Source organism: Podarcis filfolensis, assembly GCF_964270895.1.
Source record: "Podarcis filfolensis genome assembly, chromosome: 2".
Classification (NCBI taxonomy): Eukaryota; Metazoa; Chordata; class Lepidosauria; order Squamata; family Lacertidae; genus Podarcis; species Podarcis filfolensis.
This window is the reverse complement of record NC_139605.1, coordinates 123,193,557-123,220,489: the sequence shown is the minus strand read 5'-3', so window position 1 is coordinate 123,220,489 and position 26,933 is coordinate 123,193,557. Positions and strand designations below refer to the sequence as shown.

Here is a 26,933-nt window from a genome sequence, read left to right as displayed (position 1 = left end):
CATCACATCTCTGTGTATATTTGAGGCAAGCACAGATAACCCCAAATTTCTTCACCAAGGCATCTTGCCAAGACGGAGAGGGCAGAGACCTCTGGCTGTTCTGTGGCTGGAATGCAGCCTCCTGTACAAAGGCAAGCGCCACATCCCATGTGCTGCCCACTTTTGATTCTGCCCCCTTCACCAGGGAATGTGCCCCTCCCTTCAAGCATTGCTCATTCAGGGCAAGCGACTCTCTGACGGAAAAAGATTTCCTACTCTCCAGGTTATTGCTGGTAGGTTTTAGCCTTATTTACAGGCCTGGGCCTGAAGATGCCTCTGGGTGGAAGAGAATCCCATTGCACCTTCTTGCATCCTTCTGTCTTTCCGTCTCACCCAGGTGCGAAGTGCAGTGGACTGGTTTGCCAGCCAGGAGGAACCCTTTCTGAACAGCAGCTACACTATCCGAGCCCAGGACAAAGGTAACTTAGCATTGCTTCCTCTCACTCGCTCACTCGCTTGCCAAGCCAGCCTGCCCTTTGCTTTGACCTTGCATCTGGACAATTCTCAGAATGCCAGGATGCCCCAGCCAACATGGGAGGTACGCATATCCAGCCCCCAAGGTGGCTACAGTAACATGGCTGGAGAGTTCTAATTGGCTGGATTTATTTTATTTTTATTTATTAAGTTTATATTCTGCCCTTCATCACATATGTCCACATAGGTGATGCAGTCCTGCTATAATTGGCATTACTGATGATTGAACTTGAAAGCTTCTGTGAGCAAAGTGTACAGAGCTTTAGTTCCTGCATTAAAGCTGCTGTGCTAAGGTCCCCTCCTTTTTTGTCTCTTTCCCCGCTTCTCCTATATAGTCCCGTATGACATATACAGACCAGACTACTCCTGCCTCACGACGGTGCTTCGGGTGAATGCTTCAGTCCAGGAAGTGCTCACATCCCTGGCAGACTGTCCTGGCTGGAGCAAAGAATGGGTCCTGGTCAAGATCAATTCCGTGGGAGGTGAGTGAGCCTATCATGATTCCCTCTGAGAACATACATGGTCTCTGGTGGCAGCCCAGTACTGCATGGTGATGCAGGTGATATGGATCCACTTGCAGCCCCCACAATGTGCATGATTTCAGCAGCCCTTCTCAAGGATGAAACAGACGTAACCTGTTTCGTCTTGCTGTGTTCAATCCAGAGGTGCTTTGTGTCCCATGTTGAACTGTGAAGAAAGTGGTTATTCAGGCTTAGAGCAGAACTGTGTGCATAGAAGGGGCCAGCTCTGTCATTAGGCAGGGTGAGGCAGCTGATTCAGGCTGCAGATTGTGGAGGGCTGCTGCCCCCATTCCGAGCTGCTGCCCCTGTGTTTGTAGTGCTTACCTGTTGCTGGTCTGGGCTGATTGGCTGTCTCCACTTCACCACCTTCTCACCTTTTCCAGAAGCACCAGAGATGGGGAAAGAGCCCTGTTTAAATGAGCAGGCAAAGAACCAGCCAGCCCGCTGGGAGGGCATGCTGAATTTTTCAGCTTTCAAATTCCCAAAATGAAGAGGGCTAAGAACTTGTAACGTGACTTGGGCATTCAAGATATTTTGGTTAAATTAACATAATTTAGTTTGACCTGCTAAGTAAAATGTGTGTGAAATTGCCTAGAAATCATTAAAAATGATTGCCAACTACTTGTAGTTATATTATATATTAATATTATTTATTTATTATTGTTATCACTTAGCATTACCTGATATTTTCAGAAGGTGAAATTTAAAATTCTTTGCTTTTCTGAAAACAGCCTATGTGCTTTTTCATCAAACGTAGACTTACCAATCACAAAAATAATAGCATATTTGAATCCGTCACACCCAAAAACATGTTTTTAAGATCCCTCACTGAAGAAATTTGCAAAAATTAAGCTTCACCTCCTAAAATGACACACCTTGCCAGCCCACACCATAGGGAGTTTTTTTTTTTTTTTTTGTGTGTGTGTGTGTGTGTGTGTGTGTGTGTGTGTGTGTATCCCTCCAGACATGATTAATTTCTGTACCTCTTTTAAGTTCTGCTTATACTTGGAGAGAAAAGACTCCAGGGAAGTACTGAATGATAGGAATTTTATGAATGTGACTCTACGGGGCACAGGACTGCTGTGGTCTAGCTTTGGATTTGAGGTTGCAGAAAACTGCCCTGTCTTGCCTTAGTGACTGGCCTCCCCTCGTGGACTGATTTCAGGGTTATTGATTGCTTTTTTACTAGAACCCCAAGATCAACCAGCCAGAGCCAGGTGCAAAAGACATGTAGCTGGAATTGAAGAACAGGGTGCTTCTGACTACATTCTGAGCCTTGGAATTTCTTTGCAGTGCCAGGAATAAGCTGAGCTAATAGTCCTGCCATGCAAAGCCCACCCCTGGTTAGCTTTCTGCATCAGTTTAGGTGTTTTGTTGTTGCCATTGTTGAATTGGGAGTTGGAACTCATGGCTGATATGCTACAAATCACTCTGAGGTTTACTCGTAATGGCTCAGGACCAATAAACTGTTTAGGGAAGTTTTTAATGTTTGATGTTTTATTGTGTTTTTAATATTGTGTTGCGAGCCCCCCACAGTGGCTGGGAAAACCCAGCCAGATGGGCAGGGTATGTATGTATGTATGTATGTATGTATGTATGTATACATGTATGTTTGTTTTCTCTTCTGCTCACACCTAGATTTGTCAGTTAGGCTTGGCAATAAGGGTACCTTGAGCAATACTGCTCCCTTGTGGCAATTTGGGGCACTGCCATGTCTCTTGTTCTTTCTTTCTGGCAGATAAAGAGGTCTTGCCCTTGGAGGCCTTTGGTGTGTTTACATCCCTGGGGCTGAACGAGAGACTCTTTGCTGCCACTGTCCAGGAGCTTCACAGCTTGGTGAGTGTGTTTTCCCTGCAGATTCTCGCAAAGCTCTCACTTTGATTCTCTGGCTCAACCCCCTGGACACAAGTGTATTTTGTATTTTTGCTTGTGTGAACCACCCTGGGATCTTTGGATGAAGGGTGGTATACAAATTAAATAAATAAATAAACACACCAGCCTATCCACAGTTGGGCACAGTTTTGGAGGAATGCCTTATAGGCCAAATTGCAGGTTGCAAGCTCACCCCCCTTGATGCAGAGGAGTTTGGGCATTCCCTTGACAGCATGAAAGCCTCCAGAAGCCTTTATGGGGAACGCACAATGGAGGCAGTTTAAAAATGGCTTAGGCTTGTAGCACAGATGTTGAATCTATTTGTGAAGGTGGGATCAAGGCAGCAACATCCATAAGGTGACCAATTCTGCAGCTCAGTTGTGGCTTTGGGGTGTCCATGGCAAGGCGCCTGCATGCACACAGGTGCCCCTGCAGAGTGGCTTTCACTGATTTCTCCTCCCATTTGCACAGACCCCTCACCCTGAGCAGCAAGGCCCCACGGCGGGTTCTTCAGAAAACCTGGATTTCATCAGCTCCAAGGACCTGGCCAACCAGTTCACTGAGCATGACTGGAACCTCTTCAAAAGCATCCATCAAGTAAGGAGATTTGTTCCCAGATGAAGTCTGTTGTAGTGAGGCACCAGACCCTGGGACTGAGGAGATCTTGCTGTGCACACACTGCAACTTGCCATTCCTCACCCTCATGGCCGTGGCATTGTGCAGAGATTTTGACAGCTGCCCTGCATGTCTAAGGTGGAGGAGAGTGGGTTGCATGTCTTCAAGTGGAGCTGAGCCAAAGCATTGTATTTTTAAGGTTGGATTCAGCGGAGACTCTCCTGGCTGTTGTGTTTTTTAAGGTGGAGCTGATCTACTACATATTTGGACCACAGAAGTTTCCCAATGCAACCACGGCAAACCTGGAGCGCTTTCTGTGCCGTTTCAATGAGCTGCAGTTCTGGGTCACCACCGAGCTCTGCCTCTGTCCTGATGTTATCAAGAGAGCCCAGCTGCTCCGAAAATTCATCAAGCTGGCCGCACAGTAAGAGTTTGGCTGAAAGGAAAGCAGTTAGCCAGGAATGAGCAGGCTTCAGGCTTGCAAATTTGAGGCTGTGTTTTGTTTTCACTAGAACCCCAAGGTCCTGAGCTGAGAGCAAAATAGTGGCTCAGGGGAATAAGTTATTTGTGAGACAGACATGCTTGGCCCAGAAATTTGTTCTCGGTAACCTTTAGACTCTGTTCTCTGAAAATGCCATGGGTGCCAACTTGAACAAAACATGGGCACTTATATGGGCACCTCCCAGTACTTCTGCAGAGTGCACCTTCCTCAGCCATGCGCAGATGGGCACAGGCACTTGCCTCTCACTCCCCACCTGCGTGCAAGAAGTTTCTTCTTGCTCACCTGTCTCCCACCCATCACCCACTCACCTCTCTTACAGCCCTGCCTCTCCCCAGCTGCCCTGGCATAGACACACCTGGAAATGGCACCAAAAGCCAGGAGACAAGCTGGGAAAGAGGGCAGTGCTCAGTTTGGAGAGAGGGAGGAAAGGAGGGAGGAAGGCAGCAACTGGCATAAACATTGGGGGGCTGCCCCCCTAAATATTTTATTGCGGGGGGGGGGGAGGTACCATGGCCCCATAGAGTTGTCACCTTTGGAAAATGCCATTCCTGATTTTCTCCCAAGATCTCTGGGTTTCAGCAGCCTTATTTCATTGATTTTTGAAAAAGATTTCTGAGCCACCCTTTACCACAATATGACACCAGGCTGGGGTAAAGTCACAAGAATGAAAAATAGCGAAACCAGAGCCAGATCCTGACACAGTCAAATATATTGAAAGGGTATGTGAGAAAGAGGTCTTAATGTTATCACTATTGTTAAACTATTGGAAAGCGGAAATCCTTGCTGATCTACTGATCCAAAGATCTACCTGTAGGCTTGAACTAGCTTCTGGCCACTCATATATGTAGGTCATCTCCTTTTTCTAGGTGAGACCATGGCTTTAAGCACTGTGGGAGCAGTAAAGCCTGTCCTGGCTTTCACGTGAGAAGCATCTGGGGGATCACACTCTCTTCCGCTTTGAGCTGAGTGCCTCTTGTGTCTTTGTTTTCAGCCTGAAGGACCAAAAGAACCTGAACTCTTTCTTTGCAGTGATGTTTGGCCTGAGCCATTCCACCATCAGCCGCCTCTCTAGGACCTGGGAGGTACATTTCTGCCACAGAGGGAAGGGAAGCCAACTGAACTAACCATGCATGCTTTGAAACTGCTCATATACCAGCCTTCTTCAACCTGGTACACTTCAGACGTTTTGGACCACAATTCCCATCGCCCCTGACCATTGACAACAAGGCTGATGAAGCTGGTGGGAGTTGTTATCCAAAACATTTGGAAAGCACCAGGTTGAGAAAGGCCATAACAGCAGCAACAGTGAGAAGTGATTTGCTGCCTTTTCAATTGCCAGTCCTTGCCACCATTTTGTAAGGTGCCACCATGGATCTAGCATTCCTTTTGGGGGATGCAGATGAAGGCTGAAGTGAAGGCAGGGCTGCAAAACAGCTGTTGAAAGAGGGAATGTGATTATGTGAGAAGGAGCCCGGCCTCATCATGGTCACATCACACTTGCCTGGGTATTGCCTGTATCTCCTAGCCTGATAGCACATCACTTGCACAGATTAACTGTATGTATTCTGTTTGAGATATTGCAGGAAAATACTAAAGTTTTATCTGTGGCATTGGATGTGTCAATTCTGTTTTCCCCCATGCAAATCCCTTCTAATCAAAGTACAAACGGTGCATGCGTGAACTTGTGAATTTGTTGGCCATTTCTGAACACCCTCCTGCCTCTGTCTCTCTCCTCTCCACAGAAGCTCCCACACAAGACGCGAAAGTTGTTCGGCACCATGGAGCGCATGCTGGTGAGTGGTGGTCCTGTTTATCTTTGGACGGTGCTGGAGCCTTGTCACTGTGTCTCTCTCATCTCTGCACCATTCCCCATGTGCAAAGTGCTTTGCTATTCTTTACTGTGTTCAGTCTGCAAGCTAAATTGCTGCTCTTCCCATTTCACAGATGGGGAACTGGGGCTGAATGAGTGCTCTGCACAGTTGCCATATAAAGTCTATGGCTGAGATGTGGATGTGAGCCCAGATTTCTCCCTTGGGGCTCCTCTGTGGCAGTTGGCTCATCAGCAGGAGACAGGCTTCCCAAAAGAATCCCAAGAAGGATACCAACCAGCCCTTCAAGCTGGTGCCCAGTTGTCCTTCTACCTTTAGCAAAAGTCAGGCTCTTTGGAGAAGGGATGAAAAGTCCATTCTTGTTTATTCTAGGTCTTTTTTCTGCTTACAAAATGGAACAATTTCCCCTCTCTGTTCCCTGTGTGCTGTTCTGGGGGTTCTCCTGACTGGTGGTGGGTGGCACAGAGGGCATGGGGGGAGGTGGTGGAAAGCCCTTTAAGCTAGTGGGGGTCCTTGCACAGGCATCAGCCAACACACTGGGTTAGTTGAAACCACCCCTTAATGTGGATGCAGCTGGGGACTCACATAACTATATGCTCCAGTGCCACAAATCTGGGAGAAGAGTTCTGTGTGCATAGGTCTCTCTTTTTTGGGGGGGGGCGGGGGCGGGGGCAGGGAAGCATGCTGTCTTCTAAGCCTTCACCTGAAATGGTATAGTCCAGAAACAGACCTACTAACTTAATCTGCTGTTGGTGAGAACTAGACTCTACTGTCCTGGACAAGCAAAGGAACACCATTAAAGCATAGCTGTGGGGTGAGGCGCCATGCGCCTAATGCACACGCAGTTGCAAACAGTCCCAACGCTAATCTTTCTTCCTTCTTTCCAGGACCCTTCTTGGAATCACCGGGTCTATAGGCTGGCCATGGCGAAACTGACTCCCCCCTTGATTCCCTTTATGCCCCTCCTGCTTAAAGGTATAATAAGCTGCATGCTGCTTACTAAATTTACCTTGGCTGTTGGTTTGCATGCATAAATGCTCTTTGTATCTTGAGACCTTAGGGATCTAAACTCACAAAACATATAAAATTTGAAATAATTAAGAAAAAGCATGTAAGACTGGGGTCTGGCCATGGGAACTCAGGCTTGCCATCCCATCTGGCTCAGGGGATTCTCACACATGGTCAGAAGCAAGCTTTGTGTTTTCAAGCCTGTCTCAGTAACAGTACTTACTGAGCTCCTCTCCTGAATGAATGTGTTGGGTAATGTGGAGGTGTCCTCTGATAACCTTTGCTGCCTTGGGAGGACTTCTGCTCCTGCTCGTTGCATTACTTTGCAAAGGTGGGGCATGAGACTAGATTCAGGGCATGGCTTGAGGGCACATGATGCATCCAGCCTGTTGAAGTTGGGAAGATCTGGTAAGTGCCTGGATGGGAGACTGCATGATAGTCCCATGTATGTCACCTTGAGTTCCATCATGGAAGAAAGGCAGAATATACTAAATATATAAGCCCATCAGCTCATCTGCTGAACTTCATTGTCTGTACATACTGTGCAGGGGCACCATTGGAGGGGGGGAAGGCCCCCCATTTCAATATTCCGTGGCCCATCAGGCCCCATCAGACCTACCTGCAGCTAGTGGAAGAATGCACCAGCCTGCGTGATGTTGGGGGCACATGTTTGACGTCACGTGTGTGCCGGGCCCCTTCAATCTTGTGGGCAGCCCGGTGCCTGGGCTACTGTGTGATGAACAGACTCAGATCTTCCTCTTCCTTCGCAGACCTGACATTCATCCATGAGGGTAACTGCACATTGGTGGAGAATCTTGTCAACTTTGAGAAGCTGGTGAGTGGAGAGCCATGGCTGGGGAAACCGGGGTAGTCTTACTGTGGCATGGTAATGGCAGGAGGAGCCTATATCAGTTAGAGAAAGTTATCATTCCCCTGCTGGAGAGAAGAAGCTACAGTTCCCTTTTAGGTGTTGAGAAATTTCAGTTGTGCATAAGGGCACTTTGAACATGCTCTCTTGTCCTCTTGTCCTCTTTGTCTACAAATAACTCACTTAGGGGTGAGATGAGGATGAAACGATTGAGCCTAACATTAAACCTGTCTGTTCCACGCAGCGCATGATGGCCAAGGCAGTGCGTCTCGTGCATCGTTGTCGGAGCCACCCCAACCGTGAGTGGGGCAGGGGAGCAGGGGCACAAGACGGGTGTCAGTAGGGATAAGTGGAAGCAAAGTGCACCTAACATTCCAGAATGGGAGCTGGATGGACAGATCAGCCTAACCTCATCCCATGCCATTTTTACTGGCGCACAATCATAGGTCTGCCCTGTCTTATTTTGTGTGGATTTTTTAAAAGAAGGGTTTGCATTTATATTGTATGCAGTATTGTTATACACATTATCATGCACAGCACTGTATGCATTTCTCTCCAAATACATAGTTTTTGATACTCTTCAGTGGGCTTTTCCATAAAATGCACATTCTTATCTTCATTTAATCATCATCATCATCACTTTATTTGTATGCCAGCTTTCCATTGTTAAAAACCATGCTCAAGACAGCAGGCAACATGACAAGATTAACAGCATTACAAACATAGCAAAAGTCCCAAACAATAAAGGAAATACATCAAAAAGTATTGAAACAATTTCTACATAAATCCTAATAAGATCTAAAACTAAAGATACAAAAACCAATAGCAATGAAAAACCCCAATGAAACAGCCTAAACAAGACCACAGCAGTCAGTCAGTCAGTCTGTCAGGACCCCTCCCTCCCAAGCCAGGTGGGGAAACGCCAGCAATGGAGGGAGAAGAACTTCCAGGACCCACAGCCAATATGGTTTCAGGAGCCTCGGCTTTTGTAGCTGGAGTCAGTCAGGGTCTTGCCCTCCCAGGCCAGGTGGGAAAAGGCTGCAGACAGGTCTTCCAGGACTCACAAGACAGATATTTTTGTGCACTGATGCTGCATTGCAAAATCTTGAAACATTGCATTCCAACCCAAAAGTTTTGGACCGTCAAATTGGGCTGGTCTTCTGCATAAAGTGGACCAAGCAAGTTCCTCCTCCATCCCTCAGGGTGGACCCTCAGGTCAATGCATTTAAACAGATACAAGTGTTGGAGCAGCAAGAATGGCCTCCTCTTTCAGAGGCAAACCATTGTGCCCTACTGCTTCTTTTGCGCTAAGTTGAATTCTTTTCAGAATTGATTAAACTTTCCAGCTCACCTGGACAGGTTGGATTAGGTGACTCTTGGGGTTCCTTCCAACTCTACAATTCTATGATTATATAATTCTAAGGTCTTGGGGCTTATTGGGGGTTTATTTCAGGGTTGATACAGGTCAGAAGACAGAAAAAGTAGGGGTGGGGAGGGGAGGGAAGGGAAGGGGAGAGGCCATGAAATTGAATTGAAATGTTGTGAGGGCTCTAGTATTGAAATAATGCCACTAGCCAAAGGCAGGCAGGTGAGTCATAGATCAAACAGACTGAAAGGATGACAAAAAATTAAATGATAATAAGCAAAACGGATTTTAAAGCAGACTTTTTTTTAACCCTTCTCCTCTTCTTCCCCACTCCAGTTCCACTCTCCCCTTTGCGGAGTCGTCCTCAGCACCTCCTGGAAGAAGCCCGGGCACTGCGTGCCTCTACCTGTAAGCAAGGGAGGGGTTTTGTACACAGAGTGCTTCCACACCAACCCCTTTTCTCTGATTCTGCCCTCCTTTGTTCACACACTTTTTATGGAGAAGGCACACAACACCGTCGAAATCATTACTCTCTGGTGTTTCGGTATAGTCTTGTGGTTCCCCCCCCAAAAAAATAAACATTAGTGGTGGTGGGGTTTGGGGGAGGCAAGAGGGCTACAAAACCCAGGTTCAGTAACAGTCACAGCACTGTTAGAACTTCCAGGGGATGCCTTTTATAAATTGCAAGAGCTCATGCAAAAGGTCCCAGGTTCCATCTCGGTAGAGCTTGGAAAAGACTCCTGTCTGAGTCTGCTGCCAGTCAGTGTGGACAGTAGTGGGCTAGATGGACTTGGCATAAGGAATCTCCTAGCTCTAAATAGAAAACTTCCTTTTTTTTTGCAGGTTTTGCCCATTTTATTGCTTGCCTGAAGTTTGAGAGTGTGTGTGTGTGTGTGTGTGTGTGAGTGAGAGAGAGAGAGAGAGAGAGAGAGAGAGAGAGAGATTACTAGTTTTTCCAATTTTTGTCCTCTTTTCTTTCCATTAAACTGAGATCGCAATATTTTGCTGTAAAGGGATAGTTATTAATGAAGACATTGTGACACCATCCATTTTTCTATTTAGTCCCTTTCATAATAATCTCTTAGGTGGAATTTGCTTTTTCACTACCCCTTCTTTGCTGGCCTGATGTATTCATTAAGCTGCCTAGCCACAACCCCAATATTTCAATTGTGGGGCAGCCACAAGCCATTTCCTATATGAATGCTACATAGATGTAGTATTTCTGTGCCTTACATTTACACTTCCTTACACATCTGCAATTTCCCAGCCCATCTCAGTCTCCCTTTGGAGTCTACAATTTGATTGGCTTTTTCACACTCCTGATTGTGCAGTTTGATTAGATGTTCACCACCCTGGATAATATGACAGGTGCCTGAACAATTCAGGATACCATCCTGAATAGTTCATTTCCTGTGTGATGTGCGCAGAGCTACATTCAATATCCCCTCATCAAACATGTACTTTGCAGAATAAGCTGTCATAACCCTCAGTCCCCATGTCTCAAGGACCCAATCCAACTACAAAAGGATCTCTCCAAACTAAGGAATGGGTTAGGTAAGATTCCAGGTAAGGAAATGATCCAAATAAAACTTATTTTTAGTTTTGAAGATTTTAATTTCTAACAATGGGGAGCATTAAGAAGCCATACAAATCACTGAACCCCCTGCCCCCCCCCAGCAATTAGAAATCTCTGTCACTCGCAAGATTCTGAATTTTACCTTGTTAAAATCTATGTCCCTAAAATGATCTATGAATTCTTTCAAAATCCTACCTTGATATTGGGATCTTTTTCTTTCAGGTTCAGAGCAATCTCTTAGCACACGAAGCCCTGCTGCTACCTGGGCCTACACCCAGCACCTGAGAGTGATCGACAGCCAGAAGGAACTTTTGCGGCTCTCACGAGACCTCGAATCCTGATGCTGCCAGAAGCTGAGGCTAGGACCCAGGATGTGCATATTGTCTGACCTGGGCAAAGGACTACTGAGTTAGCCCTACTTTCAAGATGAGGAGATACCAAGCAGATGGGAGAGCTCTTCATTCTCTTGGTGGTTCCCTTGCTCTCTGTTCTGCAATCAGGATGTAGGTGCCAGCAATGTCCAGGCCAGAGAAAGGACATGTCAGCTGCTACCGATGATGCTTTATAGGCTGCAAGGTTCCTGATCTGAAGAAAGACTGCTTTATGGACCACATGTTGCTGCCTTATGGAGAAAGGAGCAAAAGCTCCCATATGTCACTTATCAGTGTTCATTGGAAATGTGGTTTTTTTTCTATTAAAAAGGCATACAGTAAGATTTGCTTGTGTATTTCTGGTGGACTGTGACTTTGTGAATAGCTTTCCCACCTTTTATCCTTGTTCTTCCTACTGACTATAGCACTGTAGCCGAGGTGTCAAAAGAAGTTTAAGGGGCCATGGTTCTAAGGTTGGATAGAGACCCCATCCCAATGTGCTCCGTCTCTGAGAGCTCGTTCCAATGATGCTTTGGCCTACTACTGTCTTAGCACACATGAATGGACCAAAATTCAAGGAAACTGGTTCACACACCCCGGCATTTTCTTACTTGCACCCAGGGAACATATTGATTTTCATAAATGTGCCAGTGGCAACTTTCTTTGCAGTGTTGCAAAGGATCTTGGGATATCAGCCTATCGGCCGTGCATTCAGAGTCTGATGCCAGGAGCAGCATTCAAACCTCACAAAGGACACATTCTTTTCTGGACAGCCTTCTGAAGGCCACCTGTCAGTCGTGGGTCAGGCTAGGGTCAAAAGTAAGCAGAGGAACAATGGTAAATGTTACTTTTGTACAGTAGACTGGTTTTTATACACACGTACAACCACCTTTACGTTCTCTATCCAGACAAGGGGTTTGAAGCAGGTCCTGTGATGGGTGTGGCCTATGGAGAATTCAGAGGGCCACATTGAAGGGCCCTGAGGACTGCGTTCAGTCCCTGTGCCAGAGGGATGTGAGGGACGTGTGTGGACAGCAAAATACATAATAGCAACAAACAAACTAACAAAACCTCCCATTTGACACATTTAAAAGGCCACAGATGGTTTAGTCAGCCAAATGCCTGAATGAAAATAAACATTTTTGCCTGGCACCAAAAATATTGTTGCATACCCCCCCCATCTCAACTCTCAACTCTGGCTTATGTCCTTCTCACTACCTGTGAGTTGAGGGAGGGCCCCACCCCACCCACTTTCTGTCTCCTACGGAGCCCCTTCATCCCCCTTAGAGGCTCCTCACCCAGGAAGCTAGCCTGGCTTGATTGGCTTTTAAGACTAGCTGGATGCAGGGATAAGAGTGGTCTGGCACCCACAGACTCATAACAATACAGTATGTGATGCAGGTGCCACACCAGCTTCCCTGGGGAAAGCACTGCATAGACAGGACGACACTGCAGGAAAGGCCTGCTCTCGTGTTATCCTGTGGCAAGAGGGAAGCATGCAAACTTCATTAGGGATGGTCTGAGGAAGAGCCAGAGCTTCTCTCCCAACCCTCTTCAGTCTTTTCAGCCAGCCTGCAGAGCCGCTTTTCTTTTACCTCTTTGTGTCTGCAGCTTCCTAGTTCCCTGAGGCTGCATCCACACCATACCCTCAGAGCACCCTCTAAAGCATCCTGGGAAATGTAGTTTCTTTGAAGGTGCTGGGACCTGTTGCTTTGTGAGGGTTAAACTACAATTTCCAGGATTCTTTGTGGTGGGGAATGTACTTTGAATGTGTTGTGTACTCAGCCACAGACACGTGGCATCTGCAACTTGATGTTTCAATGACTCCTTCCTCCCAAAAGGAGGGCTCCTCTTCAGGGTTCCAGCATGCCATTCCTTCCAAGTCATGTTCCATGTGTCTTTTCCAGCAGTCACTGAGCATGCTCAGTCTTCCTCAGGTTGATGTCTTAAAATATTTTCTACTGGCACTCTCCCAGACATGTTGTTTAGTCTGCTCTTGTTTCACACTGGGCCCCTCTTGTCAACCCTCCTTACCTGAGTTTGCTAGCAGAATAAGTGACAGACACGCACCACCTACAACCAATCCCTGCTTGAGGGTGGCAGAGGGCAGCAGCGGGGGGTTTCTATGCATTTTTTTGGGGGGTGAATGCAATCTAAACCAGCAGGAAGAATGTGGGTGTGTTTCTCAAGAACCATCTACAGTGTGGACTGTTGCAAAGATGTGGTGGGAAAGCATAAAAAGGCTCCTCCCTGAATAGAGGAGACTGGCTGGCACTGCTTCCAAATAATCTAGAGGCAGAGGGAGATATCCCAGTGGAAATACTGTGTGGGATCTCTTTCAAAGATGCCTGCAGCCCATTACAGTGCAGGACAAGCAAAGGTCACATGATCCTTGGCCTTGTTTGTGAGATCCTCCACGGTGGTGGCGTCATCTCTTGGCTTGGTTCCCAGTTTTTTCTCCACTTCGGAGGCTGTTGTGTTTTTTTGAGCAGTCTGGAATGAAAACTGCCAGCCGCAGAAAAACCCATGGAGGGGTTCCAAGGAGGAAATTGTCAACCAGATCTCCCTCCCTATGGTGGCCACACCCACCACGGCCAAAAGTTCTGGACCTCGCTTCAGAAGAGCGCCGGAAGAACTGAGGAAGGCTTCTTGGGCAGGCATGGCCTTCTCGGTGGGAGACCCTGTGGAGAGGCTCCAGGAGGAGGTGTCCTGCTCCATCTGCTTGGAGTACCTCAGGGACCCAGTGACCATTGAGTGTGGCCACAACTTCTGCCAGGCTTGCATCTCCAACTACTGTGAGCGGGCAGCGGGGTCTGTGGCCCAGGTGGCTCCCTGCCCGCAGTGCCGGGCTGGTTTCTTGCTGAGCAGCTCGCGGCCCAACAAGCAGCTGGCCAACATCGTGGAGGGCATCGAGCGGCTGGCTCTGCGGCCAGGCAGAGGCCCCGGCGAGGCCTTGTGCGAGAGGCACGGCAAGAAGCTGCGGCTTTTCTGCCAAGACGACGGCGAGCCCATCTGCCTGGTGTGTGACAAATCCCGAGAGCATCGGGCGCACACGGTCCTGCCCATTGAGGAGGCTGCTCATGACTACAAGGTGAGCCTGTGTCTTGATTTATAACCGTGAGCTTAGCTAGAAATGAGTTGGGGCAAGCAGACCTTCTGTTTTGTCCATGTGTCTGCTGCACCAGTCATGAATGTAGTGGGGAGTATTAGGGGTCTATTCTGAGCTTTGCTGGGCTGTGCACATGCTATACCTTTAAAGCACATTTGGAGCACATTCCCCCCCCCCCCAAGGTGTTCTGGGCACTGTAGTTTGTTAAGGGTTGCTAGAAACAACAGTGCCCAGAATTCTCTGAGAGAAAAGATGTGCTCCGAATGTGCTTTAAAGGTATAGCTTGTGCACAGCCACAGGCTGAGGGAGAACAAATATATCCAATGCATAAGTAAAAACAACAACACCAAAACCAAAATGTATTTTTGAAATACAACTACAAACAGCTGAGCAAAGGAAGAGGCCACAACAGTTGTTCATCAAAACCATAAAAAACCTGAGTAAAATGGGAATGTCTTTATTTGGCATAAAAACAATAACTTCAGCACCTGACATACCTGTAATGTAGGTGTAGACACACACAAATGCACACACACAGACTTGGGGGCTTGTTGTGTCCCTCTAAACTCAGTTTTCTGACCCCCCCACCTCAAAGATCCCCCCAAAATTGGTAATAATAGCAATAATAGGTTTTGCTACAACCTGGGATTCTTTTGTTATGGTCAAGGACTTGCCTAATTTGAGTCTGCGCAACACCTCTCCACCTTATGGCTATTACAAAATATAGACTGGGTTTTTTCTTAAATCTTGCATGGCCTGTGCTTGACTTATGGGGTGCCTGGAAGCAGAGGCCCTTATGGAAAGCCACCTCCACTCTCTCCAATTTTAACCAAGCCCCTGCCTTGCCATACCCTTTTAAAAACAAGTGAGACACAAGACCTTCTCTAGCCCCTGGGATTTAAGCACAGGAGCCAGGGAGATCTGATAGCTTTTCTTCCTACCTCAAACCAATTTCTTCTTTTGCTTAACATCCAGCTGGAAGGCAGGTTCTGTAGGACATTAAAATAATACTCTGAATGAGCAAGCCAGTGCTTCTGTGGTTTTAAACCATTGTTTTAAACAAGCTCATAGACAAGGGTTCCTTTATGAATTGAATACTGCAATTGACTGCAGCATTTTTGGGTATGCAGCCCTTCAGCAACTTCCCACAAACCTTGTGGTTTGACTGGTGGGAGTCAGTTTGGGCATGAGAGTTGCCAGCACACTCTTTTTCCAGTTTTCCCTGCTCCCTTTTCCTTTCATAGAATCACAGAATTGTACAGTTGGAAGGGACCCCCAAGGTTCATCTAGTCCAACCCAATGCAATGCAGGATCTCAACTAGGTCATGCATGAGAGATGCCCATCCAAGCCCTGATTAAAAACCTCTAAGGGATGAGAGTCCACCACCTTTCGGGGGAGTCTATTCCACGGTTTGTTCCAATCTGTTGTGCCCAGACTCAGCAAGTGAAGTTTTCCTGGTAGGGAGAGTCAAGAGAGGGAAAGAATCACTTGCTTAATTGCTGTCAGTTGCTGTTAAATTCAGCAGAGAAGGGCTGGGGGGAGAAGAAAGGTGGCAACTCTATTAAGTCCCTTCGTTAAAATGGCTTTCACACCCATTCAGTGCTTTGCCTCTTGTATATTCTTCTTGCTTTATCTGCAGCAGCAGTTGAAGACTCCCCTCCCTAGGGGATACTGTAGTCCAGGTGGGGAGGCCCCACCCTGCCCATAGGCTGCTCCTGCTCTATCAGAACACTTGTTGTCCCCCAGAGACATTGCTACCTTCCAAGGGTAGTGTCTTGGAGCGAAACTCCTGAGAGCCACCACAGTTGTTTGTGCTTCCTCCCCTAGATTAAGCTCAGGGAAGCTGTGGATGTTCTCAGGAAGGTTCTGGGGGAAGCATCAAAACTGGAAGCCCAAGAGGCAGAGAAAACAGCTCAGTGGAAGGTAAGTACCTAATCAAAGCTTCATTAAGCGGTGCCATGGAGTCATAGCAGCTAGTCTGTTGGGTGTTGAAATAGCAAGACTATTTGAAACAGTGAGCATCTGGCGATCCAGGACAGTAAAGCATAATTCTCCTCAAAAAGGTATTTTAAAATACAACCTGCCCAGCTGAAGCATCTGTGCTACTTCATGTGCCATGGTTGCATTCACACATCACGATATAGCCTTGCTTATTGTAATGTGAATGAGTCTCAGGCTGATGTATTCCCCTTCCCCACGTGGCCCAGCTGCAGCTGATCTTTAAGTACGGTTTGCTTAAAACAAGCCAATTTCAAACCATGGCTTATAGAGCAGCCTTGTTTCAACAAACCATAGTTAAGACTAGCCATGGTTGAGGGATCAGAAAGAATGCTCATCAGAAGTGCAGGCTTTTGATCTTTTCCTTGCAGCTGTGCACAAGCCTGGGGGGGGGGGAGGATGTAGTTTATCATGTCCAAATAATAAAGGGGTTGGTTGTTAAACAGAAATTTGCAAAGATCAAATCCCTCAATTCATCCAGATTTTTGCAGGTCAGAGCAATGTTGTGGGTGGCTGGTGGGGTCAATATGCCACATGGCTCAACATTCATGAATGGCGAAGGAAACTTGTGTTTGTGGCACCTTCAAAAAGCAGCTGATACATTTGTGCCACCTGCATTCCAGTTCCTTGTACTTGTGATGGACACAACATGGACCAGGCATCCATAGTGCATTTTTCAGTAGCCTGGAATTACAGAGATCTGTGCTCTTCAGGGATTTTTTTGCTTTGTGGCTCAAGGTGGGATGCAGGAAAACGGGTAGACTGGTGCTGCTACAGACACCTGTATCATGAAAATAAGGGTCAACATGGGATTTTCCCTCAAGGAAACTTAGCCCGGTGGCAGAACAAATATTTGACACACAGAAGCCTCCTGGCATCTCCAAGCACAGCTGGGGAAATCACCCATCTGAAACGCTAGAGCAGAGGTAGCTAATGTGATACAAATGTTGTTGGACTACAAATCCCATCAGCCCCAGGCAGCATAACCAATGGTGGGTGATAATAGAGTTGTCGTCCAACAACATATGGATGGATAGCATCACCTAGGACAGGCTCGCTCTGGGGAGACACTGCCAGTCAGTGCTAGGCAGGCTGGACCAAGGAAACATTCTGCATTACTCGAGCACCAGATGTGAAGGACTTTGTGGCAGCTCCTTGGCTTCTACTGTCATCCTGTGGCTGGGTTAGACCACTGCCTGTGGGCTGGTTTTTCTGTTACTGGCCCTGGCATGCATGTGGAGAGAAGTACTGGGGAAAGCTCCACTATTTAATTTTCTCTGTGTTTTGCTGCAGCTTTAACTATAGGTGACAAAGCTGTGATGGATGTGTGTGCCATGATTGTTTCCTGCTTCTGAACGATGTAAAGGGCACAAGCATCATTTTCTGTGCATGGGTTTGCCCGTTCTCTCTCCCTGCCCCCCGTGTCTTTCACAACCCGGAATGTGAATCAGCAGGAAGCTCTTCTGTTCCTGGGGTTGGGAAAGACCCACAATTGGCCAATCTGTTGCTAAAGTTCTCTATCTAAAATAGAATACAATGAGCTGAGAGTCTTCCTGAGAATCTTCACCTTTGGTCCTGCGTGTGTGAGGAGGAGCTGGTTGTGGTTACTTCAGGGGGAATGAGAAGGTACTCTGCACTTCCTCAGAGGCACTTGACCCTCATTGGATCAAGTATACAGTATGTAACCCAAGTTGTACAAGGAATCAGCACAGGGTGATGGCAGTGGCGTTGTAAGGTGAGGACAGCTTCTAAGCAGCTCAGGTAACTTTTACAAAGACCCTACTCAGATCCGCCCTATGCTTTCTCAGTCACTGAGGAATGTGGTTATGCAACTGCATGGCGAAAGAAGGTGTTTGAGAAGTCAGCTCTGAGAAATACTGTTTATGTTGAAAAACAAAACCACACTGCATTGCTATAACCAAATGGATTAGAGGTAGGAAATGCCTTAGCCATGCAGGACAGGAAAAGTGTAAGCGACTTGTATGGGCAAGTTTAGAAATTCCAGCTTTTGAATAGACCTCTGTAGTTTTGTTGTTAACAGCAGTTTAATATTCAGGCCTTGGAATGTAAGTGAACATTGAATCGTAGTAGAGTTGGATGGGACCTCAAGGATTCTCTAGTCGAATGAATGCTCTGCAATGCAGAAATCCTGTCCAGTCACCCCTTGGTAGGCTCAAATCATCAACCTTCTGGTTAACAGCCAGGTGCACTGACCTTTGTGCCACAAGATTTGTTTAGTCGTTTAGTCGTGTCCGACTCTTCGTGACCCCCTGGACCAGAGCACACCAGGCACTTCTGTCTTCCACTGCCTCCCACAGTTTGGTCAAACTCATGCTGGTAGCTTCGAGAACACTATCCAACCATCTCATCCTCTGCCATGGAGTTTTCTTGGCAGGGATACTGGAGTGGCTTGCCGGTTCCTGCTCCAGGTGGATCACGTTTGGTCAAAACTCTCCACTATGACCTGTCCATCTTGGGTGCCCTGCTCGGCATAGTTCATAGCTTCTCTGAGTTATTCAGGCCCCTTTGCCACGGCAAGGCAGTGATCCATGAAGGGGTACCGCAAGATACAATATGTTTTTTATGAGGTTAGGGGGCTGGAGAAAGCTGGCCTGGAACATCTCTTTGTCAAGCAAACGCAGGCGATATGTTGCCATGGGAACTAAATAGGGAATTGCTTCTTCATACAGAACCATTTTGAGGGATGTTCTGAATAAGAAAACCTCATTAAAAAGTGGACAGACTTTCTCTCCTCCAGCTATAAATATGCACAGAAATTACAAAACACCAATAATCTTCCAGCCAAATAGCACAGACAAAAGACATGAAATACTATTACCAGCCTAAATATCAGCCAGGATCATACCACAAGGCCATAGATATGACAGGGGAGTTTTATTAGGTGTTTGGTGGACCTTAATAAGAATATGGATGGGATTATATATGTGTTATTTAATGAATTTTTCCCTTTTAGGTGGGACAGGTGACTTATTTTTAAACAGTTAGCTAAAGAATAATATTCAGCGCAGGCTCCATATTAGCTCCAGTATCAGAGGAAGCATACCAGTCTATGCTAGGAATGGGGGAAGAAACCCAGTTTGGTGCACCTGCCCGATCTGCACTTCTTGAAAGTATATGGAAATTGCAATGCAGCTAACCTTTGAAATTCATAATTCTCCTAATTTTGTGACTTAGTTCTCCAACTAAATAATCTGCACAAACGTTAGGGGGGAATGCGCATTAAAAATGTATGTATTCATGGAACTAATAGATAAAAATGCATTTGTAGAAATGTACACTAAAATACTGATGAATTTCCTTAAAAAAACCATTTATAATCACAGACTAATACATAAATGTGGAGAACTGAGTTTAGGACTGGAAAAATGAGAAAGAGACAGAGAAATTGAAACTGTCAGATTTGTCTGTCTGCAGTCACTGGGAACAGGAGTGGGAGAATGCTCTTGCTCTCGCACGGGCTTCCCACAGGTATCTGGTTGAGCAGGTGGGAGGAGAATGCAGAACTGGATGGGTCTCTCTCTGGTCTGATCCAATGGCCAGTTCTGCTTTCTGTGTATGTCCCTGGCAGGAGAAAGTGGAGGAACGCAGAGCGCTCATTGTGTCAGGGTACGAAAGACGCCGCCAGGCAATGGCCGAAGAGGAGCAGCTGCTTTTGAGGCAGCTTCAGGATGAGGCGCAGGAGACGCTGAAGAAGCTGCAGGTGAACTGGGCCTTCCTGCTTGGGCAGTGCACACGACTACAGGATCTGATCTCAGAGATGGAGCAGAAATGCCAGCAGCCAGCTGCCTCCCTGCTGAAGGTGAGACTCTACAGAATGGCATCTCCTAACATGACCTTGATAAAGCAGACGCAGTTCTGGTACTTCTGGATTTCTTAAGCAATGTTCATAAGTCAGTTTTAGTCCCTGAACATTTACAGGCTTCTCTTTTCTCTCCTCTAGGATGTTAAGGTAGCCTTGACCAGGTCAGTACCCTATAATTTATTGTTGTTGTTGTTTAGTCATTTAGTCGTGTCCGATTCTTCGTGACCCCCTGGACCAGAGCATGCCAGGCACTCCTGTCTTCCACTGCCTCCCTCAGTTTGGTCAAACTCATGCTGGTAGCTTCGAGAACACTGTCCCACCATCTCGTCCTCTGTTGTCCCCTTCTTCTTGTGCCCTCAATCTTTCCCAACATCAGGGTCTTTTCCAGGGAGTCTTCTCTTCTCATTATAACTATAACTTATATTGTAGCCCACTTACTTAGAAATAAGACTTGTGTTAATTGGGGCTTACTCCCAAGAATATGAGCATTGGATTGTGACTTGGTCTCATTCATGACACTGTGGGGTCATAAAATGGTGCCTTTGGGGGATAATTACTGACATGTTCTCCTTAGGAGTGAGGATGTATCACTGCAGGAACCCCAGCCCATCTCAATGGATCTACAGGACTTATATGATGTTCCTGGGCTGATGGAGTCACTCCAGAGATACTCAGGTAAGCGAGCAATGGTGCAGAGCTGTGTTAGTCATGTGAGCTTGGCAGCAAAGAGAAAGGTTTCTTCTCAGCATGTGGTTGTCATACACAATTTGTAGCTTTTAGTTTGGGGGCCTCTGAACTTCAACTGGGTGGGATTACTCAACTAAAGCTTTAATCACAAATTAAAATGAGCTTCTCCAATCTATTTACTGATGAGACTGGTGACAGCTAAAGACTTATGGACTCTTGAATGACTGTTACTTCAGCTGTACTGGCCCTTCCCTCCTTGCATCTGGGTTTATTGAAACAAAACCATAAAATATGCTTTTCATTCAAGCCTGCAGCCAAAGCTCGTTTCCCCTTTCAGAATGACTCACCAGTTGCTTTGATCTTTCTAACCATAAAGAACCACAAGCAACTGCAACTTTGAGTGCCAGCAACACATCTTTCAAACCTGATGTGCCTATGCATCAGCTCAGCACTTGCCGGAATAACAGGAGTCAGTCGGCTGCTCACCCAACTGCGTCACACCAAAACTGGTATCAGGGTAAAGGTGTGGTTCCATGAGCAGTGCTTCTGCCATCTACCATTCATAAGCCCCTTGTCATAATTGTCTTGGGTAGAGGTGAATAAATTTCCTGAACACACTTGGCAGACTAAGACTTATTACCATCATGATTAAAGTGACCTTCTAGGTAGGGTACTTTGCAGCCAAAAGCTACTTCCAGATTTGAGTGATGTATAGACAGATATGGCAAGTAGCCTTCTGAAGCAATAAAAGACCAGAGAAAGGTCTATCAACAGACAGGATGCTGATTTTATTTGGGCTTCTCCAGGTAACCTGTTTACTGAGCATTCATTCTGCTTGCACAAAACATACCAAGTGGTCAGCCTATACCCAGCTTTAATCATTTGTTCCAATTTGCTTTTGGATTGGTTATATGACAATGAGCATTCATCCTTCATTGACAGCCCCTCCACCAGCTCTATTGAGTTAGGTCAGAGCTAACTCAGTTGTGTGTTGCGACATGTTCGTGTGTCTGTTGCAGTCTGTATGTGTGTCACGCGAATGCTCCCTACGCTCCTCCTGGGACTGGAAAGGGGTTAGTTTAACCTCCAGTTTGCTAGTAAAACCGAATTACAGTACTGTGTCACGAGATGATGCATGTCTAAAAAGTGTGTCACCAACATGAAAAGTTTGGAAAGCTCTGAGTTAGGTGAACTTGGCTATGGCAAGTCAGCACGGCAATATGGAAGCAACAGCAGCCGGAGGAAGCGCGGTTGCTCTTGTACTCATTTGCCTGAGCACCTTCTTCACTTCAAGTTGGAGCCCCAAGCACAAACACATGCACAAAACTTGGGAGAGAATCATGTATGACTTGGTAGTAGAGCACAGGTTTTGCATGCAGAAGATCTTGGCTTCAGTCCCTGACATCTGGAGTTACGTAAATGGATTCTCAGCAGGGGAAAGGAAAGACCCTTGCCTGATTGACAACCTAGAGGAGGAGAAGCCAGTGCAATGCCCTCCAGCTACTCCTGGACTAGAACAGCCATCACTCTGATGCTGGCTGGGGCTGATGGGAGCTGTGGTCTAGTAGCATCTGTTTAGGCTGTGCATCCCTTAAAGAGCCAACACCAGTGGAAAAAATCTCTGACTAGGTGTCCAATAGTCTGACCTGGTCTACCTTCTCTGTCTATTCTGCCCCTGCTCTCAATGGGAGCACAAAGCAGCTAACCATACAAAATCACATACGCAGCAGTAAACTTGTAATCAGTTACATCAGAACCAGATATGAAAGCAGAATAAAAACAACATTAGAGAGCAAACATTGTAAAATCATCCAAAAATACCATTTACACCCCAAAGGCCTGGGCAAATGAAAAAGGTTACCTGAATGTGGCTAATGTGGGGGACATCATAATGCCATTTGGAAGGGAGTTCTGTAACCAGGGAGGCCACCACTGAGAAGGCCCCTTTATACTTTGCTGTCAGCCCAGGCAGAACAACAAGCAGGGAATCCCTGGCAGGGTAGTTATAATTCAGCATCCTACTATAATGTCACATGTTCTGTATTGGTGCAGTAACATCACATCAGGACTGAACATGTCTCTTTCTGCCTGCAGTACCGGTGACCTTCGACCCGGACACAGCGAATCCCTACCTGCTCCTCTCTGACAACCTGCTCTGTGTGCAAGTAGGGGATCAAAAGCAAGACCTGCCCAAGAGCTTGTCCCGCTTTGAGACGTGCACTTGCCTGTTGGGTTGTCAGCAGTTCACAACTGGGAGACACTACTGGGAAGTGTGTGTGGAGAGCAAGACCAGCTGGACCCTGGGAGTGTGCAGAGAATCTGTGAGCCGCCAAGGAATCTTCACTCCCTCCCCAGCAACTGGCTTCTGGACTGTGTGGCTGAGGAATGGCAATGAGTACGCAGCCCTCACCTCCCCTCTCACCGAACTAGCTCTGAGAGCCAGGCCTGGGGCAATAGGCATCTTCCTGGACTGTGATGCTGGAGAGGTTTCCTTCTATAATGCTGATAATGGGTCGCACATCTTTACCTTTGCAGACTCCTTCTCTGGACCCCTCCGGCCGTACTTCTACCCTGGGGTCCGGGCAGGGGGGCTCAACGATGCGCCCCTCATCATCCGACCAGCATCCAGCAAGACATCAGGGAAACCTTACTCTTCCCTCCAGTGAGTGCTAACTGTGGAACTCACTGCCAGGAGATAGAGACAAAGTTATATGTGCCAAAGTATTAGATATACAGCCCAGCAAGGAAGATTTGGAAGCTGCAGTTTTTGTCTGGGAAAGATCCACCTAATTTTCCAGACACAAGGCCCAGAAATAATTTTCTTCCAGAATTAGATGTTGCCTTTCCTGAAGCAGGTGGCTTGGCTCACTTTCTTGAGTCCTTTGATGTTGTTTGCTGTATTAAGTGCCTTTCTGCTCCACATCTCTTCACATGTGGAATAAAAATGCTTTCCTAATCCTGCAGATGCAGCACAACGTGATCTGCTATGTGTAGGTCTGGTGGATAAAGGGTTGAGGTTCGTGGGAAGCAGTTGGGTAGACAGTTCTCTAATCTGATCCAGCAGAGTTCGCTCCCATTCCCCACAGTCAGATTCATTGCTCAAGAAAAAAGCCCCAGACCTGGGATTAAGCAGGGTTCCTTGCTGAACTTCAAATGCAAAACTAAGACTTTCTTATTCCAGCAAGCATTTTAAGGCTCACTTGGTGCTAAAACTTATTGTTTATATTGCCCCATTTTCTGTGGATTGCTTCTCTGTACAGTGCTTAGAAATGTTAACAATTAAGTGGTATACAGATGTTTTAAATAAATAAAAATAAAGTAAATGATACTGAATTTCAAATTCGTGGAAAAGCCGCCCCCCATTTCAGTAAAGTGCAAACACAACTTCTGCAGGCTCCCCCCCAAAAAAAGGAGTAAGAATTTAATGCCAAGGGAGCATGCCTCCAATCTGAATACATCCAAGCATGATGAGGCAAATTATGAACCCCCGTAATTATGAACTTTGGTGACATCACTAGAGGTTGGCAGCCACATGCAGGGTCTGGAGGGACTGAAAGGGCGACTGTGGATAGCTAAATCTAACCCAAGGAAAGATTTGTGTTCTACAGATAAATAAAGGTGAACCATCTCTTTACAATGGACTTTGAACTAATACTTTAAGAGGGCCTGATCCTCACACAGCCATGAAACTCCCCTGTGTGCCCTTTGGCCAGTTGCTGCCTCGCAGCCTGACCTACCTTGCAGGGTTGGGGGGGGGGGTTAAATTAGGCAATGGACACCACCTGGAGCTCCTTGGAGAAAAGGTAGGATATAATTCAGTAATTAAATACTCCTCAGAAAATGAGCCATTCATTTTTTTCCTTTAGCTGTTTAAATAGCAAAGTCGTCTGGGTGTTTCACAAAACAATATTAAAATGCAATCAGATCACATTACATCAACCATACATTAAAACCATGTTTTGTTGATGTTTAGTCGTTTAGTCGTGTCCGACTCTTCGTGACCCCCTGGACCAGAGCACGCCAGGCACTTCCGTCTTCCACTGCCTCCCGCAGTTTGGTCAGACTCATGTTCATAGCTTTGAGAACACTGTCCAACCATCTTATCCTCTGTCGTCCCCTTCTCCTTGTGTCCTCCATCTTTCCCAACATCAGGGGCTTTTCCAGGGAGTCTTCTCTTCTCATGAGGTGGCCAAAGTATTGGAGCCTCAACTTCACGATCTGTCCTTCCAGTGAGCACTCAGGGCTGATTTCCTTAATGATGGATAGGTTTGATCTTCTTACAAACTATGTTATATACCCTAAAAAGGAATATTTTTGGTTGTAAGAATGAAACAGTTTAGAATTCAGAACTATCTCTTTTTCAGCTAAGGCTGTCTAGGCAAAAATCTGCTGCAAACCTCAGTTTTATAGCCCCACGTGCCACAAAATGAGGAAGGCAACTCAGTTATTCATTTCTTGGAGCTGGGGGGAAGCTTGACAGGGTTTAATGGAATTCTTAAAAACGCCATCAGGCAGGCAAATATCATTTTTCTCATGGTCATTTCTCACCAACATGACACTCAGAGCAGGAACTTCTGGAAAATCCCAAAAAAGGTGCGGGAGAGGACAACCACTAGCCCAAGTCCTGAAAACAAGAGGCTCTGTATGCTTTGGACTTTGTCTAATCTCTCCCCCTAGCCCACACAGTCAGACTGCTAAATTCAGCCTAGCCATTACAGTGGTACCTCAGGTTAAGTACTTAATTTGTTCCGGAGGTCCATTCTTAACCTCAAACTGGTCTTAACCTGAGACACCACTTTAACTAATGGGGCCTCCCTCTGCCACTGCCATGCGATTTCTGTTCTCATCCTGAAGCAAAGTTCTTAACCCAAGGTACTATTTCTGGGTTAGCAGAGTCTGTAACTTGAAGCGTCTGTAACCTGAAACGTCTGTAACCCGAGGTACCACTATAGTTTCAGCTCTCAAAGTGTAGCCAACCCTCCTTTCAAGAGAGGAGAGAGTCACTGCCAAGCATTTCTTATCATTCTTCGCAGCTACTTCCTGACAAAACGCCCAATCCTGGGAAACATTTCCCAGGGCTTATCCACACTTCTTGGCAAGCTGTTCCCATGCCTCTGCTGGAAAGCTGCTCTATAGCACTCCAAAAGATTGCTATTTGTTCTGATCCTTTACTAAAGAACGGGGGGGGGGGGTGTTTCCCTTGGAAGGGGAAAGCGCTCGGACCCCTGCTTTCTCGGCATGGCGCAGGTGGGAGTGTGTCTCACTCTGGAACACAAAGAGTGACTTCGGGACCTCCCTCCTGTCTGCCCCATCTGCACCTCTGAAAACTTTGGACAGTGCTTTTGTTCCCTTGCAGTTGCTTCGCATCTCACTTCTTCTGGGGCGGCGTTTCATTTTCCGCCTCGCCAGTGGCAGCCTGTCCCTGGCGACTGATTGTTAGCTTTTACCTGTTGCTAGGAAACTGCTGATGACCTCACTGTTGACGTCATAATGTGATGTTGGCATCATAAGTCCCTAAGACACCGTAGGTTCAAACCATCCTGTATCAAGGAGGATTCTCTATAGGAGTTTTTGCCTTAACAGCAAAAAGAAACGAGCTTGTAAGCTGCCTAGGGTTTATATGAGGAGGCATATTGAATCAAATCTACTTAAACATTTGTAAGGAGCATAGTTTTGGCGCAGAGTTGTACAGTTGTACAGCACAATCAACCAGTGATGCAAATGATACTCCTAGCCTAGAGTAATGCATTATTATCCCAGTAGATGGTGTGGGTTTGATAACATTTGTTAGAAAGTGAATGTGATGAAACTTTGGTCCAGGAAACTTCAGTCACGGGCTCAACAGGTACCATAATTCGCTCTGTTTCTGATATTTGCCAAATTTTGAGGATGCTGTGCTGTATGGTAAAGGTAAAGGTAAAGGTAAAGGTAAAGGGACCCCTGGCCATTAGGTCCAGTCGTGGCCGACTCTGGGGTTGCGGTGCTCATCTCACTTTACTGGCCAAGGGAGCCGGCGTATAGCTTCTGGGTCATGTGGCCAGAATGACTTAGCCACTTCTGGTGAACCAGAGCAATGCACGGAAATGCCGTTTACCTTCCTGCCGGAGCGGTACCTATTTATCTACTTGCACTTTGACGTGCTTTCGAACTGCTAGATTGGCAGGAGCTGGGACCGAGCAATGGGAGCTCACCCCGTCGCAGGGATTCGAACCGCTGACCTTCTGATCGGCAAATCCTAGGCTCTGTGGTTTAACCCACAGCACCACCAGCGTCC

At 46.7% G+C, this 26,933-nt stretch overlaps 3 protein-coding genes across 6 annotated transcripts in view; all 3 read left to right on the top strand.

Annotated features, from left to right (window-relative positions):
* Positions 1-11,383, top strand: part of RAPGEF3 (Rap guanine nucleotide exchange factor 3) — a 54,424-nt gene extending 43,041 nt beyond the window's left edge. For all 3 annotated transcript variants that reach the window (XM_083599758.1, XM_083599757.1, XM_083599759.1), the window contains 12 exons: positions 377-458; positions 849-995; positions 2,773-2,870; positions 3,378-3,503; positions 3,764-3,945; positions 5,015-5,105; positions 5,766-5,816; positions 6,740-6,827; positions 7,631-7,695; positions 7,973-8,027; positions 9,431-9,502; positions 10,893-11,383. In XM_083599758.1, the coding sequence (XP_083455884.1) occupies positions 377-458; positions 849-995; positions 2,773-2,870; positions 3,378-3,503; positions 3,764-3,945; positions 5,015-5,105; positions 5,766-5,816; positions 6,740-6,827; positions 7,631-7,695; positions 7,973-8,027; positions 9,431-9,502; positions 10,893-11,011 (1,176 nt within the window). In that variant the 3' untranslated portion in view covers positions 11,012-11,383. The remainder of the gene's footprint in view (positions 1-376; positions 459-848; positions 996-2,772; positions 2,871-3,377; positions 3,504-3,763; positions 3,946-5,014; positions 5,106-5,765; positions 5,817-6,739; positions 6,828-7,630; positions 7,696-7,972; positions 8,028-9,430; positions 9,503-10,892) is intronic.
* Positions 11,384-13,195: 1,812 nt separating this feature from the next.
* LOC310756105 (E3 ubiquitin-protein ligase TRIM58-like) lies at positions 13,196-23,999 on the top strand. Of its 2 annotated transcripts, XM_083599775.1 has the most exons (6): positions 13,198-14,132; positions 15,979-16,074; positions 19,739-19,969; positions 20,111-20,133; positions 20,547-20,647; positions 22,754-23,999. In XM_083599775.1, exons 1-6 carry the CDS (start codon positions 13,614-13,616, stop codon positions 23,323-23,325), a joined length of 1,542 nt encoding a protein of 513 aa, XP_083455901.1. In that variant the 5' UTR covers positions 13,198-13,613; the 3' UTR covers positions 23,326-23,999. The 2 variants fall into 2 exon arrangements, with proteins under 2 accessions (XP_083455902.1, XP_083455901.1); XM_083599776.1 differs by lacking the exon at positions 19,739-19,969 and having other exon boundaries at positions 13,196-14,132.
* A 2,197-nt stretch (positions 24,000-26,196) lies between these two features.
* The window catches only part of ENDOU (endonuclease, poly(U) specific), a 31,520-nt gene continuing 30,783 nt past the window's right edge, over positions 26,197-26,933 (top strand). Inside the window, exon 1 of the mRNA XM_083599804.1 lies at positions 26,197-26,259. The gene's annotated coding sequence lies outside the window, so the exon portion shown is untranslated. The remainder of the gene's footprint in view (positions 26,260-26,933) is intronic.

Excerpts from the sequence above, each read along its gene's own strand:
- LOC310756105 (XM_083599775.1), top strand. The coding sequence starts at position 13,614 with ATGGTGGCCACACCCACCACGGCCAAAAGTTCTGGACCTCGCTTCAGA. Across the intron at positions 19,970-20,110 it reads CAGCTGCCTCCCTGCTGAAG|GATGTTAAGGTAGCCTTGAC; the intron begins GTGAGACTCTAC and ends TCTCTCCTCTAG. Across the intron at positions 20,134-20,546 it reads GTTAAGGTAGCCTTGACCAG|GAGTGAGGATGTATCACTGC; the intron begins GTCAGTACCCTA and ends TGTTCTCCTTAG.